Source organism: Sceloporus undulatus, chromosome 2 (genome assembly GCF_019175285.1).
Source record: "Sceloporus undulatus isolate JIND9_A2432 ecotype Alabama chromosome 2, SceUnd_v1.1, whole genome shotgun sequence".
Classification (NCBI taxonomy): Eukaryota; Metazoa; Chordata; class Lepidosauria; order Squamata; family Phrynosomatidae; genus Sceloporus; species Sceloporus undulatus.
Genome location: NC_056523.1, coordinates 199079196 through 199098372, shown reverse-complemented (window position 1 = coordinate 199098372; position 19177 = coordinate 199079196). Strand labels below are relative to the sequence as shown.

At 42.0% G+C, this 19177-nt stretch overlaps 1 protein-coding gene across 1 annotated transcript in view; it reads right to left on the bottom strand.

Moving 5' to 3' along the window:
• FOCAD (focadhesin) overlaps positions 1-18177 on the bottom strand; it is a 148216-nt gene extending 130039 nt beyond the window's left edge. Inside the window, exons 1-5 of the mRNA XM_042447659.1 lie at positions 18164-18177; positions 15856-15897; positions 4843-4947; positions 2881-3085; positions 2287-2493 (exon numbers count right to left, since the gene is read on the bottom strand). Of these exons, the coding sequence (XP_042303593.1) occupies positions 2287-2493; positions 2881-3085; positions 4843-4947; positions 15856-15897; positions 18164-18177 (573 nt within the window). The remainder of the gene's footprint in view (positions 1-2286; positions 2494-2880; positions 3086-4842; positions 4948-15855; positions 15898-18163) is intronic.
• Between the last annotated feature and the right edge of the window lie 1000 nt (positions 18178-19177).

Below are 19177 nucleotides of genomic sequence, written 5' to 3'. Positions count from 1 at the left end.
GTATCTGGAGATAGTTCACATATACATATTCGATTTGCAAAAGGGATCCTCAAATATCTACCCCTGGTGACACAGGAAGGGTGAATATTCAACCTTGCAAAAAGGAAAGCTTTGCTCGAAGCCTGAAGGGACAATGATTGAAAGTACTTTGGCATCTCGCCACAATAGGGGGGAATGCCAAATACAGAAGGGGAGCACACTCTGGGAGGAGTGGAGTAAGTCATCTTGTAATCCCAACTCAATAAACAATCCTTAATTGTCTTGAGGCACTCCTCCTCAGTTAGGAGGAGTAGAGAGTCCAGACTTAGGCCCTTTAATTTTAATTTATCTTCATAGATTTTTGACCAGTTAGTATAATAATTATCAGATAAAAGAAACCAAATTAGACTAGATCTATTTGGTCTATAATGGATTTTAAGCCAAGATTTGCACGCCATCAACCAAGCTGTGGTCTCGAGTGTATCCAGACCAAGCTCAGCATATAATGTTAGGTGATAAACACATGTGTTCAAAGTACGACAACCCGAATTTTGTCATCTTGGCTTCTAGGGAGATTTCTGGCTTGATCTGCTCCAGGACCTATTTTTTGGTCTTTTTGTCCATGGAATCCTTAGCACTCTTCTCCAGCACCACATTTCAAATGAGTTGATTTTCTTTCTATCCTCCTTAATTGTCCAGCCCTCACATACATACACGGCAACAGGGATTACAATGGCTTGTACGATTCTGACTTTTGTGCTCAGTTGTATATCCTTGCATTTTAGGATCTTCTCAAGTTCATTCATAGCTGTCCTTCTCATTCTTTATCTTCTTCTGATTTCCTGGCTGCAGTCTCCATTTCTATCAATGTTTGATCCCAGGTATGAGAATTCTTTTACTATTTCTATTTTTTGTTGTCTAATTCAAATTTGTGTAGGTTCTCTGTGGTCAATATTTTTGTTCAACAATAGGCCTGCCTTTACACTTTCTTTCTCAATCTTTCTTAGTAGTTGTTCCAGGTCTTTGAGGTTTTCTGCTAGTATTATGGTATCATCTGCATATCTCAGACTACTGATATTCCTTCCTCCTATTTTCATTCCTCCTTCTTCTGTGTCCAAGCCTGCTTTTCTTATAATATGTTCTGCATATAAGTTGAACAAGTAGGGTGGTAAGATGCATCTTTGGCTGACTCCTTTGCCAATTGGGAACCATCCTATTTCTCCATGTTCTGTCCTCTTGGTAGCCTCTTGTCCCGAGTAAAGATTCCTCATCAAGACTATCAGATGTGTTGGTACTCCCATGTCTTTAAGGGCGTTCCATAGCCTTTCATGATCTATGCAATCAAAAGCTTTGCTATTGTCTATAAAGAACATGCTGATTTTATTTTGGAACTCCCTGGTGCGCTCCATTACCCATAATATTTATACCAGAATGTGCACCAGAAAGCAAAACCAGGAACAAATAACTTTAGACCCTGGGACCAAATCCTGCCCTATTGGCATTCCAATCCAGTCATTTTTAATTCCTCTAATGGGGCCACAAGAGCCAGTATGGTGTAGTAGTTCTACTACTAGACTAGTACTCTGGAACTAATCTCTGGTCAGTCACAAAAGCCCATTTGATGTCCTTGGGTAAGTCACACTCTCCCACCCTTAGGGGAAAGCAAAAACAAACCCCCTCTGAACAAATCTTGCCAAGAAAATCCCTTGGTAGCAATAGCAATAGCATTTATATTTCTATAACACTTAATAGTGGACCCAGCACTCTCTAAGTAGTTTACAATTTGTAAGCCAATTACCCCCAGCAAGCTGGGTACTCATTTTACCGACCTATGAAAGTTTGGAAGGCTGAGTCAACCTTGGAGCCCTGGGATCGAACTCACAACTTTGTGACTGCAGTACCATGGCGCCACCAGGCCTCCTTCATAGGGTCGCCATAGCTCAAAAATGACTCAAAGCACACAATAACAATGAAGCCACCCCTTTTCCCTATGACACTACTGCTTTATGGTTTTCTAGTTTTTCTATGGATATTTTACCATTCTAAAAAAGACTGAAATGTCTCTTCTGAGATTTTCTTAAACCAGTAGAAAAAGTTCCAAGTAGTAGATTTTGGTCCCACAGTTGTGCCTTTTTTCCCATCCACCATTAGAATGCAGCCTTGAAGAACTTATCTGAAATTGAACTCTTCTGAAATGTGGCCCTCTGGACTGAAAATGGTTCCACCCCATTACCTTAAGCAGTCTGCAAACTGCTATCTTAAATAGATGCTGCATCTTTATAAATTAGTTCTCTCTTCAGTACCTACCTCTTTCAGAAGCTCCACATTTTCTTCCATTAAGCAAATTAAAGATGAACATTCCCCTGTGCTCTGCAGGGAAACCTCACAGAAGCACAGAAGTTGCAGGGAGAGCTGGCATAACTGTATTTTCCAAACATTAGGGTAGCGTAGCAGACTCTGGAATAACTCTTGCAGAAAAAGCAGTGTCTCTGTGACCTGTGGCAGATCTTTTACCTGGAGAAAGGACAGAAGAGAACTAGTCATACATGGTTAGCACAATGTATCTGCCCTTCTGGCCAGAAGCTCCCCCCACACACACACACCATGTGACACCAAGGAGTAAAAATCTAGTCTATCGCCATTTCTGCATAACCCATAATACTCTGGAAGTGGCTGAGGGTATCCTAGACCCATAGCTGAATCCTCTAAGTGGCAACACAACAACAACAATCACAACAATTAGTCCAGTTGGTTTATGTACATGGAACAGTGGCAGGGATGTGGGAAAATGTCATCCTGTTCTTTGCCTCAGACAGCTGAAAGGTTTTGGCTGGTCTGCTCTATCTCCACTAAGTCAAGTGCTCTTATAACATACATGAGGAGTATGGCAGGAACTCTCACCTGACGATGTGGAACCAAGTCACAAAACAGCTGAAGGAGGTGGCACTCGAGGGCAGTGGGTTCTTCTTTGCTCCCAGGCTCATGTGGCTGAAGCAAGACTCGAAGTAGGGCCATCCGTAATTCAGCATGTTCTCGCAGCTGGCAAGGCTCACAGTAGAGGTACCTTAGAAATGGCCTCATTATAGAAACACAGGAATTTTCTGTGCTGCAGTTGAAGAAATGTACTTGATCAACAATATGGAACCCCAACGCAGAAGGAGAACAAGGAAATAAACAAAGTTTTTATCACAACATGTGTAACTTTGCTGATGTAATAACCAAAATAGGTTAATTAAGAAAATGGGAAATGTTTTTAACAATTTTAACTATTAGATTTAATATTACTATTAGATTGTTATCTATAATGAGCTCTTATGCACAAGTGTAGGGTATAAACTCAATAGAGGTGGCAGGAAAAGGAGTATTGGCATTGTAACCCTTTACACTGAGCGCAAACATGTCTAAATACAAAAAGCACAAAGATATCAATTTGCACCATTTCCCTCCTACCATAGACTTACAGTATGCCATTTATTCTATGTTGTAATTTTTGATTTGGTAGCTGAATGGCCTATAGCCCAACAACAACAACAACAACCTACTACTATTGTTCTGTGGAGTCCCCAAGCATAAGGAGCAGTTTTCCAAGTGGTATAAGGAACAGCACTAGGTAGATGAGAGACAAAATGCAAGTGCTCCACCTCATACAATCATAGAGTTGGAAGAACCATCAAGTCCAACCCTCTACCATGTAGGAATACACAATTCAAGCACTCCTGCCCTGACAGATGGCCAAAAACTTCCAAAGAAGGAAATTCCACCACTCTCTAAGGCAGCATATTACACTGTCGAACAGCTCTTACCGTCTGGAAGTTCTTCCTAATGTTTAAGAATCTCTTTTTCTGTAGTTTGAATTCATTGCCACATGTCCTGTTTTCTGAAGCAGCAGAAAACAAACTTGCTCCATTCTCCATATGACACCCTTTCAAATATTTAAACATGGTTATCATATGAACTCTTAACCTTCTCTTACCCAGGCTAAACATATCCAGCTCCCTAAGCCACTCCTCATAAGGCATGGCTTCCAGACCTTTCACCATTTTGGTCACCCTCCTCTGGACATGCTCCAGCTGGTCAACACCTCAAATCAGAATAATTTCAATTTGCTAATGCAAAACCTCAAGTGGATACAATACCTTGAGATGTAGCTACAGGACAGGCAAAATGAGGATTCTTCCGCCTAAATAAGAAATCTGTCCCTCTCCCCCCATGAAATTTTCCTTCAGTCCCAAAGTTTCCAGCACTAAGTGACACACTGAAAATCATTCACACCAAGAACTCTTCTGTTGGCTGTGTTCGCATTCCCTTGGTAACTTTGCCTGCCCGTTTTCTTTGGATGTCTAAAATATGTTTTTAAATGTTCACATGAAGTTTTAAGTTTCTACAGTGCTAGAAAACTGGGGATTGAAGGAAAAATTGGAAGGGCAGAATTCTTGTTTTTGGCAGCAACACCCTCATTTTGCTCCCCACCTGCCATAGTTATACCCCTGCAACCCTTGCCTTGTAGTACCTTGTAGGCACTAAAGTCATGTGACACAAACACACTTGACAATTTTAGGTCACATCCACCCCTTGCTACTAAGGAACTGGAAGAATGATGCACCATGTTGAAGAGAAAAGTTAGAAGGCAGATGCAAGGTATTTACTTGTTCTTGTACCCCAATTTCTTCTCCCAAGATGTTTACAATGAATAGAGGAAAATTACACACATCTTTACAGATGAACATATTGCATCTTTACAGATGTACATGTAGAAATACACTTTCTGCCTGTCTTACGGCTCAGGGATTTTGTGTTGCCAGTGGTATGGTATATTCATTCCCTCATGCTCAGATGATGCACATAGAGGCTGCTTTTTCCTACCTGTCTGGGCAATGTTGGAAAAATGTTGTCAAGTGCTGCAGAAGAATGGGCCAGCAGTCAGGTCTGTTTTCAAGAACAGTAATCAGGGGATGAGGGGAGTTCCTGGAAATTATTCAAAAATAAAATTAAAGAAATTATGGAATATGCAGCTTTGACTAACGTACATATAAATACTGTAGAACTACAAGTAAGGAAACTTGAATTTTTGTATATATTTTGTATAACACTCTGTCTGCATAGGTCAAATAAACCAGCCTTTCCCCTGTCCCCTCGGCACGGAGTCCGGACCACGTAAGGCACAATCTGTGAGTCCGGTGCAAACAGTCCAAATGATGCCAGGCCATTCAGCAACAAACCTAGGGAATACCTCTCTTAAAACAAATTAAATGAACTAACATTTTGCTCAAGATCTTCCTGGAATATCTGGAGCCCTCCTTTCTGATGCTGGGCAGCTATTGGCATAGGCATTGCACTGTAGCTGGGTGCTTTGTTCTGACCTCAGAAATAAGGATTTGCCATGGTGGCATTGACGGTGGGCAGTACATGCATGCAAACAGCTGCCCCACATCAGAAAGAAGGGCCAAGGTAATAGGGGGAGATCAGTTCAGCTCCAGGAGTAGAATGCTCCAGGCTGCTCCCAGAGTATCCTGTCCAATGTAGACAGTACATAAGGAAGTAAATTATATTAGGGAACCCATTCTATGAAGATGCCAGCCACAGATGCAGGCAAAATGTCAGGAATAAACTCTTCTAGAACATGGCCACATAGCCCGAAAAACCCACAAAATCTATGGATGCCAGCCATGAAAGCCTTCAAACCCAAGAGAGTTTGTTGGACATACACGGTTCTGTCCTCCAAGAGAGAGCAGACAGGGTTCACAGAAAAGCCAAAAAGGGTCCCCCTCTTGCCTCACAGCATCTGTCCCTCAATACTTGGCCTAATAGCAACTTCCCCTAAAATAACCTCTATATTCAAGTTGCAAAAAACTAAGGTTATTTAAAAGATTTTTTTTTCATGCTAATGAAAACACATGGGAACACTATGCATTTCCCACTTTACCAAATGATATAATGCTCCAAGAACAGTGCTACCAGTCACTGACTGGAGAAAACAGCCAAATTCCCATTTCTTAGTGTAATTATGGAGTAGGAAGAAGAGGAGCAGAAGGAATGGAAATGAAAAAGGAAAAGGAAAAGGGGCCATGGGCAATGTAATGATGGCAGACAGCAGAGCAAACCTCTCCTGATAGGAGACAAAGCTGCACTGCTGAGTTCATCAGGTGCTGGAAGGGCAGCTTTATCTCCTGATGAGGAAGCTTTTGCTGCCATCCTTCAGCTACCACTTCCTCTGAGGCCTTTTCACACTGCACAATTATACTACTATGATTCCACTTTAACTGCCATGGCTACATCCTAAGGAATCCAGGGGTTTGTTGTTTGGAGAAGTACTAGAGCTTTCTGGCTGAGAATTCCAAATGTCCCTCCCTAAATTGTCAATCTCAGGATTTCACAGCATGTGGCCACGGTAATTAAAGCAGAATCACAGTGCTATAGTGTGACATTACATTCTGTCAATCTGTTTCAAGTCATTTCAGACTTATAGCAACCCTACAGAGCACATATCACAGGGTTTACTTAGCAAGATTTGTTCAGAAGGGGTTTGTCTTTGCCTTTCTCTAAGACTGAGAGATGTGACTTGCCCAAGGTCACCCAGTGGGTTTTCATGAGTAGAGATTTGAACCCTGGTCTCCAGAGTCATAGTCCAATACTCAAACCACTTCACCACAATGGCTCTGTGACTGTTACACTGGTATAAATCACCAACAGGATTCCAACTAATAGCTACAATCTTATATATACTGTACTGATCTGGGAATGTATATACGTTGTATTAGACATACATAGGATTGCACCATGCTACATTTTTGTAACAGCATTGCTTTCATTTCCAGTTTTCAGAAGTCCTGTGTGATACAGGGTGCTGAGAAATAGAGATTCAACCCCAGTCAGCTGTGAAACGTATGGGGGCCATGTCTGCACAGTCCAATAAAATGGCCTCCCCCATACTTTCAGTGGGGAGATCAGATGACACACAGGCCAAACTCTGGTTCTCATGTGAACAGACTGGATGACATCTGGCCCATTCAGCACCAGAAGCAGCATATATCCTTTTAAACCATATTAAAATACCTTTCTGTTTGCTCCAGATTCCATAAGATTCAGAGCCCTCTATTCCAACTTTCATTGTCTGTTTAAAATGTGTCCCACTGAGCCACCCCATGCCACTGCCGCTGGAACTGCCACTGTCTGCTTGCTCTGAGGTCATAGAAGATATCTTCTACAGCATGGCATGTGAGCAAAAGTAATGATAGTGAAATAGAAGAGTGTGGCACAGCACAGAACACTGTGTACCAGAGTTCCCAAACTCTCAACAAATTGGAAAGATCCTCTGAACAAAGTCCTCAATATATGAGAATCGCACTGCAACAGACTTGCAGCATATGTACTGCAAAAGACAACAAAACAGATGTTCATGACAGGGGAGGAAAGCATGAAGCCCTTCAGCCCTTGCCAAAAGTGCTACAAGATCCCTTTGCATACTGATATTCCAAGCTAACACAGCTATGTCTCTGAATTATAAATTCAGTGAAAGATTGTTTCTCATGTACAAGGAAACAATGTCAGTGGTTGTCATGTATTTTTATGTATATAGCTCTGAACCTGGATTACCTCTACAACTCAGTACTGCACTTTACATTTTTACACATTTCTCCTGCAGTAATCTACCTGCTCTGAATTTTAATTTCCAGTAGAGAAACAAGGGTAGAGAAACAAGGCTTCAAATGTCAATACTAGCACATACCTCATGAACAATTTAGGAAACTATTTAATCATTTATTTATTTGAGTTATAACCTGCCTTTTCCCCAGAACTGGAACCCAAAGAGGCCCACAATATGATGAAAAAATCAAGTACAAATAAAAACACAGAATGCAAAGTATTTTTAAAGCACATCAATCCAATAATAATTAAAAAATAATAAGTAGACCACACACCCAGATCAGACACCACCAAAACAAAAGCCAGCTATAATTATGCAAATGTACTCCTGGCCACTCCTGAAATCTGGGTATTCAGGCTCAGAGCTGATTCCAGAGGTATACACAAATTATGAGCCTGCATTTTTAGGGACAGCTGGAGCTTCTAGGAGTTGAAGTCCAAAAACATCTGGAAGGTTTGGGAACCACTGCACCACAGTACGATCTGTGTGGGATCTGTTCCCATGGTTATTGTGGATAAGTGAAACCTCAGTTAACAGTGAATGTTCTATTTCTGGCAAAAGTTGACCTCAGACTTGGGCTGGAGGGCCTCCAGATGCCTAGAAAGGCGGTCCCTCTAGGCATCTGGTGATTCTCTAGCATGACCCTATGATCAACTTCTGGTGGATACATACATACCAGAAGCTGACCATAGAGTAATGCTTGAGTACCTCCAGATGCCTAGAGACCTTTCCCCCCCTCCAGATGGAGGTAAGTGAAACTACAGTTACCGATCCTCCAGCATGACATCATGGTCAACTCTCACTGACCATAAAGTCATGCTGGAGTACCTCCAGATGCCTAGAGAGACTGTTTTTTTCTGGACGTGGTTAAGTGAAACTGCAGTTATCAGTCCCAGAGATGCAAAGGCTGTACTGTATGGACAACAGCAAAGTGTTTGGAAGCACAATAGCAGAAATGAAAATAAGTGTAACTAATTAGAACCAAAGATAATAAATGCTGAGGAATAATCAGTAGTTTGAAACTGTTGCATCTAATTAAACAGGGAGGATATGACTAGTGATATCAGGAACTGAAACATGTCCATAGGAGGGCGACTAACTTGGTAAAGGGTCTGGAGACCATGCCTTATGAGGGGAGACCTAGGGAGCTGGATATGTTTAGCCTGGAAGGGATGGTTAAGCGGTGATATGATAGTCCTGTTTGAAGGGGTGTCATATTGAGGACAGTTTTCTGCTGTTCCAGAGAGTAGGACCCAGAGCAACAGATACAAGCTACAGGAAAAGAGATTCCACCTAAACATTAAGAAAAACATCCTGACAGTAAGAGCTGTTACAGTGAAACACACTCCCTTGGAATCTCCTTCTTTGGGGGTGTTTAAACAGAGGATGGATGGCCATCTGTTGGGGGATGGCAGGGGGATGGACTGGATGGCCCTTGTGGTCTCTTCCAATTCTATGATTCTAAGTATTGAAATAGTGAAATTCTTTGATTTAGCTGGGTTGAGATTATTGTACAATTATGCCTGCAAGATATATAATAATTGCAGTTGAAGGGGTTTTTTTTAGTTGTTATGGAAAATACAGATAGTAAAATAAATATATCTATGATTTTCAAATTGTTTATACTGCATTGTATTAGTTTAACACTATACAATTCTTAATTTTGCATGCATATTTAAAACATACTTTTTTTAAAAAAAGAAAGAATCTCAGGGAGATTTATTATACTGGTCACACTCAAATGCTTCAAATATTTGCAATGCAACAGTAGCAAACAGGTACAATATCTGTACTGTATTCTTTTAATTGATGCCCTATTTATTTTGACAGTTTCTAAAGGTAACTGAAGAAGCAAAAACCCAAGCAAGTTGTAATAACAAATTTCTTGTAGTATAAGCTTATAAACTTTGTGACCTGTGATCCATTTCATTGAAAAGTTGGATGAAGTGGACTCAAGCCTATTCCCATAATGCATTTGCTAATCTTTAAAGTGTCATCAGACAACTTGTATGTTATTTTTCTTATATAATATAAAATACAAACTCATAGCATAAAATACAAATGTGTTCCTTTTCAAATCAGTATGAATGAAGCACAATTATCAATACAAAATTTTAACTATGTTTTTACCACGAACCTTGCCTTTAAAGATTTAGGTTCATAGTAAAAACATGACCAAATTCCCACCTTTCCTCCATTCATATAGTTATCAATATTCAAACTGCATACTTGTCTCATGAATTCTAAAAAGGAGTTTCAGTTGTTGAAAGACATTGTGTTATTTCCATTTGATGGCTATTAACATTTTGATTGTCATAAATAAATTTCAAGATAATTCCTGATGCTTCACTATTACTACCTGTTTTGTTTGTGTATGTGTGCCTACATAGAGTTGGCCCTCCGTATCCATGGGTTCTACATCTATGGATTCAACCATCCACTGCCTGAAAATATTCCAAAAAATAAAAATAAAAAATTCCCAAAAGCAAACCTTGATTTTGCCATTTTAAATAAACAACAGCATTTTACCCATTGTATATAATGGGACTTGAGCATCCACAGATTTCGGTATACGTGGAGGGTCCTGAAACCAAACCCTAGCAGATCAACCAAGGACCCAAGGACCAAAGTCCTGTATGTCATGTACCAATTTAAGACCACACCACAATTTATGATCAGCATCTGCATTTCCTATTTGACAGCACAAAGATTGATCCCAAATGACAGCCCGAGAGATCTTCTTGCCTGAGGTGTCCCTTGCTCTGCAGTCCATATAAAGAGACTAACTAGCTTGTCACTTGAATTTTACTACAATTTTCCTTGATCTTCCACTATAGCTGAAACAGCAGAATAGATTTTTTTTAAAAAGCCTAGGGCAGATTACATGACATACAGGGCTTTGTTCTCCAACAGAGAACAGCAAAAGAACTCATCAGGAATGGTCATGGTTGTGCCCAGCAGCTGCCACCTGAAGCAGTCATCTCACTCTGCCTAATAGTAGGCATAGTTCCTTAATTGTCCAGCTCTCACATTCATACATGGTAATAGGGCCTTGTATGATTCTAACTTTTGTGCTCAGTTGCATATCTTTGCATTTTATGATCTTGAATTTTGACTACAAAAATTCAAATTATTAAAAAACTGACGAATACCAAAAGAAAAACAAAATAATCTCTAGATGCATTTTGGAAGAAGCCTTGAAGTGGTCTCTAGAATATTCTGAATGTTTTTCTTTGCTCATGCTATGCTTACCTGACCTGGTTGTTTCATTTAAGAAATGTGTATCTTTAGCTCTGAATAAAAAGTCTGATGAAACATTCAAGCACTCTTCTTTTTTGTGGTGTAAGAACCTATCTCTGTTCTTTCTGTCGTATTTCTGCCCCAGTACCAGTTTCTGTTAAAGAAGTAATGCTCAGGAACACATCTACTTCATTAACTGAGGTATATCTGTAAGACTGGTTCTTAATAAAAATAAATTGTATTTTTTTTCTGGTGTCTCATTCATTCATCAATGCAACTGTATTTCTGATTTCTATGCATGTTTATGAAAGCTGGACAGTGAAGAAAGCTGACATGAAGATAATCAACACATTTGAAATGTGGTGCAAGAATCTTCTACTGATACTATAGACTGCTACGAAAACAAATGAATGGGTCTTAGAGCAAATAAAACTTGAACTCTCACTAGAAGAAGCAATGAATACTAAAAGGGGGCTGACATACTTTGGACATATCATGAGATGACATGACTCACTGGAAAAGATGATAATGTTTGGTAAAGTGTAAGGCTGTAGGAAAAGGGGGAGACCACACTACAGTCTGCCCTTGCTTTACGCGAGGGATCTGTTCCGGACTCCCACGCGTAAGACAAATTCCGCCTATGCTCGAGCCCCATTGAAAACAATGGGGCTCATGCGCGGCAGAGCGGGAGCACGCGGGGCGCAATGGGCACGTGCGCCCATTCAATTCAAATACAGTCAAATACAGTCTGTCCTTGCCTTACGCGGGGGATCCGTTCCGGATCCCGCCGTGTAAGACAAATTCCGCCTATGCTTGAGCCCCATTGAAAATAATGGGGCTCATGCGCGGCAGCGCGGGAGCACGTGGGGCACAATGGGCGCGCGCGCCCATTCAATTGAATGGGACGTGCCGCCCCTTCCACCCCGAATGCGCGCCCGCGGCTTGAGCGCGTATGCTCAAGGCCACGTATGGCACGCCCGCGTATGGCGTGGGCGCGCTGTACCGTGCATGCTCAAACCCCAGAAACAGAATATAACATCTTTTAAAATGTCTAAAATAATTTGCCTGTTGCTCTGGAACTACCTGGAAGATCCAGAGCCCTTCATTCCCACACTGAGGAGGCTGTCTGCGCAAGGATCCTGCCAAGCCATCCAATGAGCCCAGCACCACTGTGAATCACTCATTCTGGAGTCAGAATGACGTTAACAGCATATGACCATCACTGAGAGCCTCGTTTTGACCTCAAAAGCTAGTGACCTCCAGCGACAATAGACACCTAGGTGGATCAGGGGGCAAACTGGAGCAGGTATGGGACCAGGATACTCCAGGTTGCCCCCGGAGGATCCTGGACAATGCAGACACAGACAAGAATTGTAGTGGAACTTAACAAAATAGGCCTCCCTCTGGTACAACTGATCCAAACCATTTTATGATTTTGGGCCAAAATTCTACTGAAGTCTTGTGCACATGTGGATTCTCCTACAGAAACAGGTGGACATTTTTGTGTGACACAGAACATCTACATTCAGTTCAAGTTGTAGAAGAGAAGGTGCGGACATGGTACATTATCCATGATGTGAGCACATAGATTCACAGGCATATTTGTTTGTTCAGTAGACTGCACATTTGGATGTGTGTTTAGTTGTGTAATAGTCACTGAAAACTAAGACTGCATTTCATAAAAACAGTGCACAATTCAGCATACAGAAACTGATGCTGACTCTAGAGACCAGGGTTTGATTCCAAGCTTGGCCATGAAATCCACTGGGTGACACTGGGCAAATCACACACTCTCAGCCTTAGAGGAAGGGAATGGGAAACCTCCTCTGAACAAATCTTACCAAGAAACCCCCATGATAGGTTCGCCTTGGGGCTCTCCATAAGTCAGATATGACTTGAAAGAACACAACAACAACAACCCTGATATAAGTGGGTGAATCCCTGACTAGTTCATCCTCACATGTAAATATGAATAATTACAGTAGGTTTGCTCTCTGCTGTGGGAGAAAAAGAATATTCCTCTATGGTATTCTCCCTGAATTCAAGGGTTCCAAAGTACAGGTAACACAGAGGAATTATTCTGCAGAGAAAATGCACCCTCAAAAAAACCCTATTATCTGTGCAGGAAACACTGTTATTTTCGCAGGAATTACATTTTCTGCCCAGAAATCAGTTTTTTGTTTGAAAACCCCACATGTTATTATATACAAAATAATCCCTATGTAACACTTCAGGACATTTGAATACTGGGGAAATATTGCATTAAATTCTCACTTATCTATTGTTCTTCCCACAGGGTTTCCCACCTGTCTGAAAATCTATTTTTCAATTAGGGAATATAAGAAATAATAATAATAATAATAAATAATAATATAAATAAACATGAAATAATAATAACACATAACCAACACAGACCCGCTCTAAAAAACCAGGGCGGTGAACAACAAATCCAACAATATAGCAAACAGGTCCATACAAAAATATTAAAAACAGATTAATAAAAATAATAAAAGTCCATAAGACCGGCAAGGACAGTGCTGACAAGGGGGGGGGAGTAACCTGGCAGGGTAAGCTGTTCACAGAAGTGGGTCATTTAGCCCCTTCCTAAAGGAGTGGGCTAGGAGGGCTGAGCGGAGCTCGAGAGGCAAAAAGCGCGTTCCCAGAGGTTGGGGCGCGAATGGAGAAAGCCCATCCTGGTGGTAAACACTAATTCGCCTACTGGAACGGGATAACAATAGCCCCTGATGATCTGAGAGTGCGGGGCGATTGTACGGAGAAGAGGCGGTCTTCCAGATCAGCCTGGGCCCAAAGCCATAGAGGCTTAAGGACTAACCAACACCATTGTATTGCGCCCGAAGCGACATAGAGCACCAAGTAAGTCCTTTCAAGGGACATGGTGTTTATGACGGGCCCTGGCAGTGCCAGTAACACAGACGGCTGCCATATTCTGCACAAGGTGCAGCTTCCGGGTATGGGACAAGGGTGGCCCCATGTAGAGCGTGTTGCAGAAATCCAAACGAGAGGTTACCAGGGCGTGTACAAACCGTTTCAAGGTCTTCTCCCCGGTCGAGGTAGGACGCAGCTGGCGTATCAGCCAGAGCTGATAACAGGTGCGCCTGACCGTCGCTCCACCTGAGATGTAAGGTGAGCGACGAGTCCAGGAGCACCCCCAGGCTGCGTACAGAGTCCTGCAACGAAAGCGTGATTCCGGTCAGGAACTGGTGGAAACCACCGCCAACACCCGGACCCGTGGGAACCTATCAAGAAGTACGCCGTCTTCTCCCCCTCTGGATTCAGGCTGAGTCCTGTTGTCCCTCATCCAGCCCATACCGGCTCTCCAACAGGCCAGAGGGGAGAGACGCCAATCCCGGTCACTGCATCAGTCGGAGACATAGAGAAAGACTATTTGGGTGGTCATCAGCGTACTGATAAACACCCGCGCCCCATGTCCTCCGGATGATCTCTCCCGGCGGTTTATGTAAATGTTAAACAGAGGGAGACGAATGGCTCCTTGAGGGACCCCAGATGTAGGGCCCGCCACATCATCGGAGCGGCACGTCCCAGCTGCAACCTACGGGACCTCCCCCGGATAGGTAGGAACGGAACACGGAGCGCATGCCGCACCCGGTCCCCACATCCAGCCAGGCGTACGCAAAGGATACCATGGTCTATGGTATAGAAAGCACGCTGATATGTCCATGAGCACTACAGGGAGCACGCTTTTCCCCTGTCCAGCCCAGACGGAGAGCAAGCGGACCAGCGACATAGCAGTCCCTCAACCCCGTAAACCGACGCCCGAAAGCCTGTTTGAAATGGTTCTAGATAGTCCGTTTCAAGCCAGATCGAATTTTTTGAAGATGGAGAATTGCAACCAGCCCGCTCGATCACCTTCCCCAGAAATGGCAATAGCGAAATAGGCCGAAGTGGTGGTGCAACAGGGGTCGAGAGGGCTTTATTTATAGAGGTTTAACTACGGCCAATTTCAATTTGTTGTAAATTGCCCATCCCTCAGTGAGTGTTAATAATTCCGCGTAAACAGCAAAGTTTACAGCTGGGCCCCCCTGTGCCGCTAGCCATGAGGGACAAGGGATCGAAGGTCAGGTTTGTCTTTGCCTAACACTGTCCAAGGATCTTGTCCACAATCCTCGTTAACCAAGACGACTCAACTGAATCCGACTAACGAATTCACGGATGCCCTGGATACCTCTACTCTAGGATCTGCGCTAAGGCTGGCCTCAAGACCGTCACTTAAATCGAGAATTTTATCCACGAATAAGTTGTTAAATTGGGTCACAGCAAGCCTTAGAAAAGGTTAAAGGATCTGGTTGCGGAGGCAGGAGGAGGGCGGTAGTTGAGGCTACGAGCCTCATTCCCGAACAGACCTGCCGGACGCGACTGCCGCGGACGCAACACGTGCAGCATAGAACGAATTCTGAGCTGCACGGATTCGTTCCATTCTACCACTAATTAGGATTTCACTTTATTAATATCACCGTTGTAATTTTAAAAGATATTTTTAAAAAGGTGGTCTAATATGTTCAACCACAGTAGGGGACCTGTGGTCCTCCAAATGTTTTGATATGATACCCACCTTCCACAGGCCAGTAGTAAGGACTGTGAAAGTGCAGTGCAAACATATGGAGAAAGCAACATTTCCCCATCTCTACACTACAATCCTGTCACAGCAGATGAGAGCTTAGTTTGTACAGGAATTCCCATAAACTACAAAGTAGCAAACAACAGAGAAAGCTTTCCTTTCTCTCTTTCCCCCACTGAAGTGATCAGATAGTTAAAACAGAGGTATAGCTCTTCTATTCCCAGATTGAAAGATTACATTTGAAAGAATTTGTTTTTCTTAGCCAAAAAAACACTTCAAGCCAATTAACCAGCCATATCATTTAACAATTCTTTTCTCAGCTTCCCATAGCTACTTCATACACATCACTATCATCCAAAACAAGGCTACCAATCTGATGGATTGAAGCACACCTATTGCATAGAGCTCCAATAGTGTCCATCTCCCACTCTGTTTCCTTCAAGGCCTGCAATCTGTAGTAGTTTTACAAGATTTTTATCAAAACCATGGACATTCCTGTTAAAAACAACACAGTGAAAAGCCATGTTATCATCACAAGTTCTGCAGGTATGGGGAAAGGGGAAGGAAAAGTGTATTTAAAAACACCTACAAAGTTTTCCCCTACACGCAGCAAATAGCATGCATGCATCATTAAATGCAACACTGAAAGCCAACATGGGATAAGTTTTAAAAACAAAAACATTCTTACAATGGGCCTCCATACCACAGATTTTGCATCCAGATCCAACCATCACATGGCGAAAATACTTAAAAACAAATTCCCAAAAGCAAACCTGATTTTGTCATTTATATAAGGGACACCATTTTAACTGCCCCACTGTATATAATGGGACTTGAGTAATCCATGGATTTTGATAACCCACAAGGGACCTGGAAACAAAGCCCAGCAGATTATGATACCAAGGGCCCACTGTATTTCAAAAGCCTCATTTACTGTCAGTTCTGACAAACGTTTGACAAAAAAATAGAGTTGTACATCACACACACCCATGCAAGTGGGTGTGTGGGGATTTCATTTCTGCAGCTCACAGACTGATAAAGAGGTCTAGAGATGTTGAAAGGTCACATTGATTTTTGTGCCCCTCTGGCTGCCCTAATTAAGGTGTTACATAGTTGGGGGTTTTTAATTTTTTTTCCTGATGGTCAAGATCTAGATCATTAACTTAGGAACCTAATTACAAAATATATCAACTATGTTAGGTATCTGTGTAGCAAAATAAACATCAAACTTTTAAAAAAAAAATGGCTGCACAACTCTAACTCCGAACAGCTGGATTCTTACACATTTCTTGTCAAATAAGGCAATAACATTAGAGGTGCAGCAGAACAGACACTCACAACAGATCAGAAAGGCTGACAAGAAAACAACTTTCTCACCCACAGTAGCTATGATCCAAACTATCTTTTACACAATGCAGAAAAAATTCCATTTAAAGCTATGTAAGCTATGTAAAAATGTATCCTGTGTAAATTTAAGGGTCAGCTTCAAAACGGAGTTGAAAAACCATCCTGTCAGAGAAGCCTTCCCAGGGCATTGCATAATTGTCGCTTACTATTTATGTTTTTTTGGTGCCTGTTTTAGAACCATTTCCTATGCTATGTACTGTATGTATATCCACTGAGAGTATGTATTTTCCCTGGAAGAAGATTAACCATCCATTATGAAGCCAAGCCCCCTCCCCCTCCATCCTGCCTGGTCCAGGCTTGGAGGTAGAGAGGAAACTGCTGGACCCACATCCCCTTTCCCCCACCACCTCTTCTCCTTCTGTGTCATGTCTTTTTAGAATTGTAAGAGCCCGAGGGCAGGAACCCTAAATTAAAAGATTGTATGTACAGCGCGTGTGTAAATACAGCGCTTCATAAATAAAGGTTAATAATAAATAATAATACATGGCAAAATATGTGGTGAGATGTTTAGCCTTCTCTGTCAGTGTGCTCTGATGCAACAACAAACTGCAAATCTCTGGATTCCATAGATGGACCCATGGCAGTGAAAGCAGTGCCAAACTGCATAATGCTCCAGTGTAGATGCCAGCCACAAAAAGGCTAAATGGAGCCCATCAACCTGAGGCTACTAAAACATTAATAGTGCTTTTTAAAAAAAATAGTTTTTTGACTGATGCCACTTTACTACTGGTCTTTTCAATGAAGAACCCTATTTTACCAAGAATACAGTTGAACCTACTGATATGAATAAATTGATTTGTGCCAAACACAGTTTAAACCACAACAAGCATGTATGTATCTTTCTGTACAACCCAACCCACTCCAGTACACACCCCTGCTTTGTTTTAAGTATATAAACTCGTATCTGCAAGCAGTGTGTGGTTAACGTTTTAAATATTTCAAGAATGAAATATTTCTTTCTAAAAAAGATTTGTTTCAAAGTTATGTGAGTGTTTGTGCGGTGTGGTGGTGGAGCAGAGTAGTGGTTTTTTACAAAATGAAGCGGGCATAAAAATTCAGCTGAACATGTAATGTCGTGGAAAACTAGAAGGGGAAAAAATATGTTTTGAATGGTGCATGTCATAGAAACTCGCCTCTCGGTCAGCAGAGTGACCCCATAATACAGCACAGTGGAAAACCAAAGGCTAGCCCTGAGCAAAAAAAACAACCTTGTATTATCCATGCAAAAGCAGGAAGCCTGCAGTTGCATGAAGTGCAGGCCTCACATGCAAAACCTTCCCCTTTTTATCCTTTACCTATTTACCTTCATCCGTCCTTCCAATAGCACAACATTAAGCCCCAGTTTAAGAAACACAAGAAGAGACACAAGATATAGATGAACACACATTCATCTTTGGTTGGTCTCCATAAAAGTACGCATGAGTGGAGGTAAGAGAGAGTAATATATTTTTTCCTGTGTGCCTTAAAGCCATTCTGACTTATGGTGAGCCCATCATGGGGTTTTCTTGGCAAGATTTGTTCAGAGCTTTAACCACTGCTTCACCTGAGCTGAAGGGCATGGGACTTGCCCAAGGTCACTCCAGTGGGTTTTCCATGGCCAAGCAGGGAATCACAAACTCTGGTCTCCAGAGTCACAGTCCAATGCTTAAATCACTACGCCACACTGGCTCTTTGAATAACATACGAAATAATACATTACAGGTGGTAAATACACTAAATCCATAGCCTAATTTGTTGGTAGCAGGGAGAAAAGAAAATTGCTAAAAAAGGACTAGATCTTTTCCATCATAGCAACCTCTATGCTGAAAATTTAGAAAAAAGTTCATGCATTAATTTAGTACATTAAATGAAGATTTAGGAGCCAGGGTGGTATAGGGGTTTGAGTTTTGGGGCTACGACTCTGGAGATCAGGTTATATAGCAACATAGATATAGGCAATAAGGAACATATCTATGCAGCCAGCACTTCTGTTCAAATCTGGCCCACAATTAAAAATAAATCCCAGTGTCACGAATTGTGAAGAAAACCTTTTAAAAGTGAACTTGGGGGACTCCCGGGGCTCAAGCAGTAAAAGTTACAGAACCTGCTACACAGGCCAAACAAAATGAGAATTTCTACAACCTCTCTGGTAAGCAAGATGTTCCATCTACGATTCTAAAACAGCTAAAGGGGTTTCTGGGGATGAATGGTCTGATTTGCCCAAGGTCACTCAGGGGTTTCCATGGCTGAGTGGGGAAACTGAACCCCCAATCCTCTAGGGTCTGTCCTACACTCAAAAGCACTAACCCCATGCTGGCTCTAGCAAAACG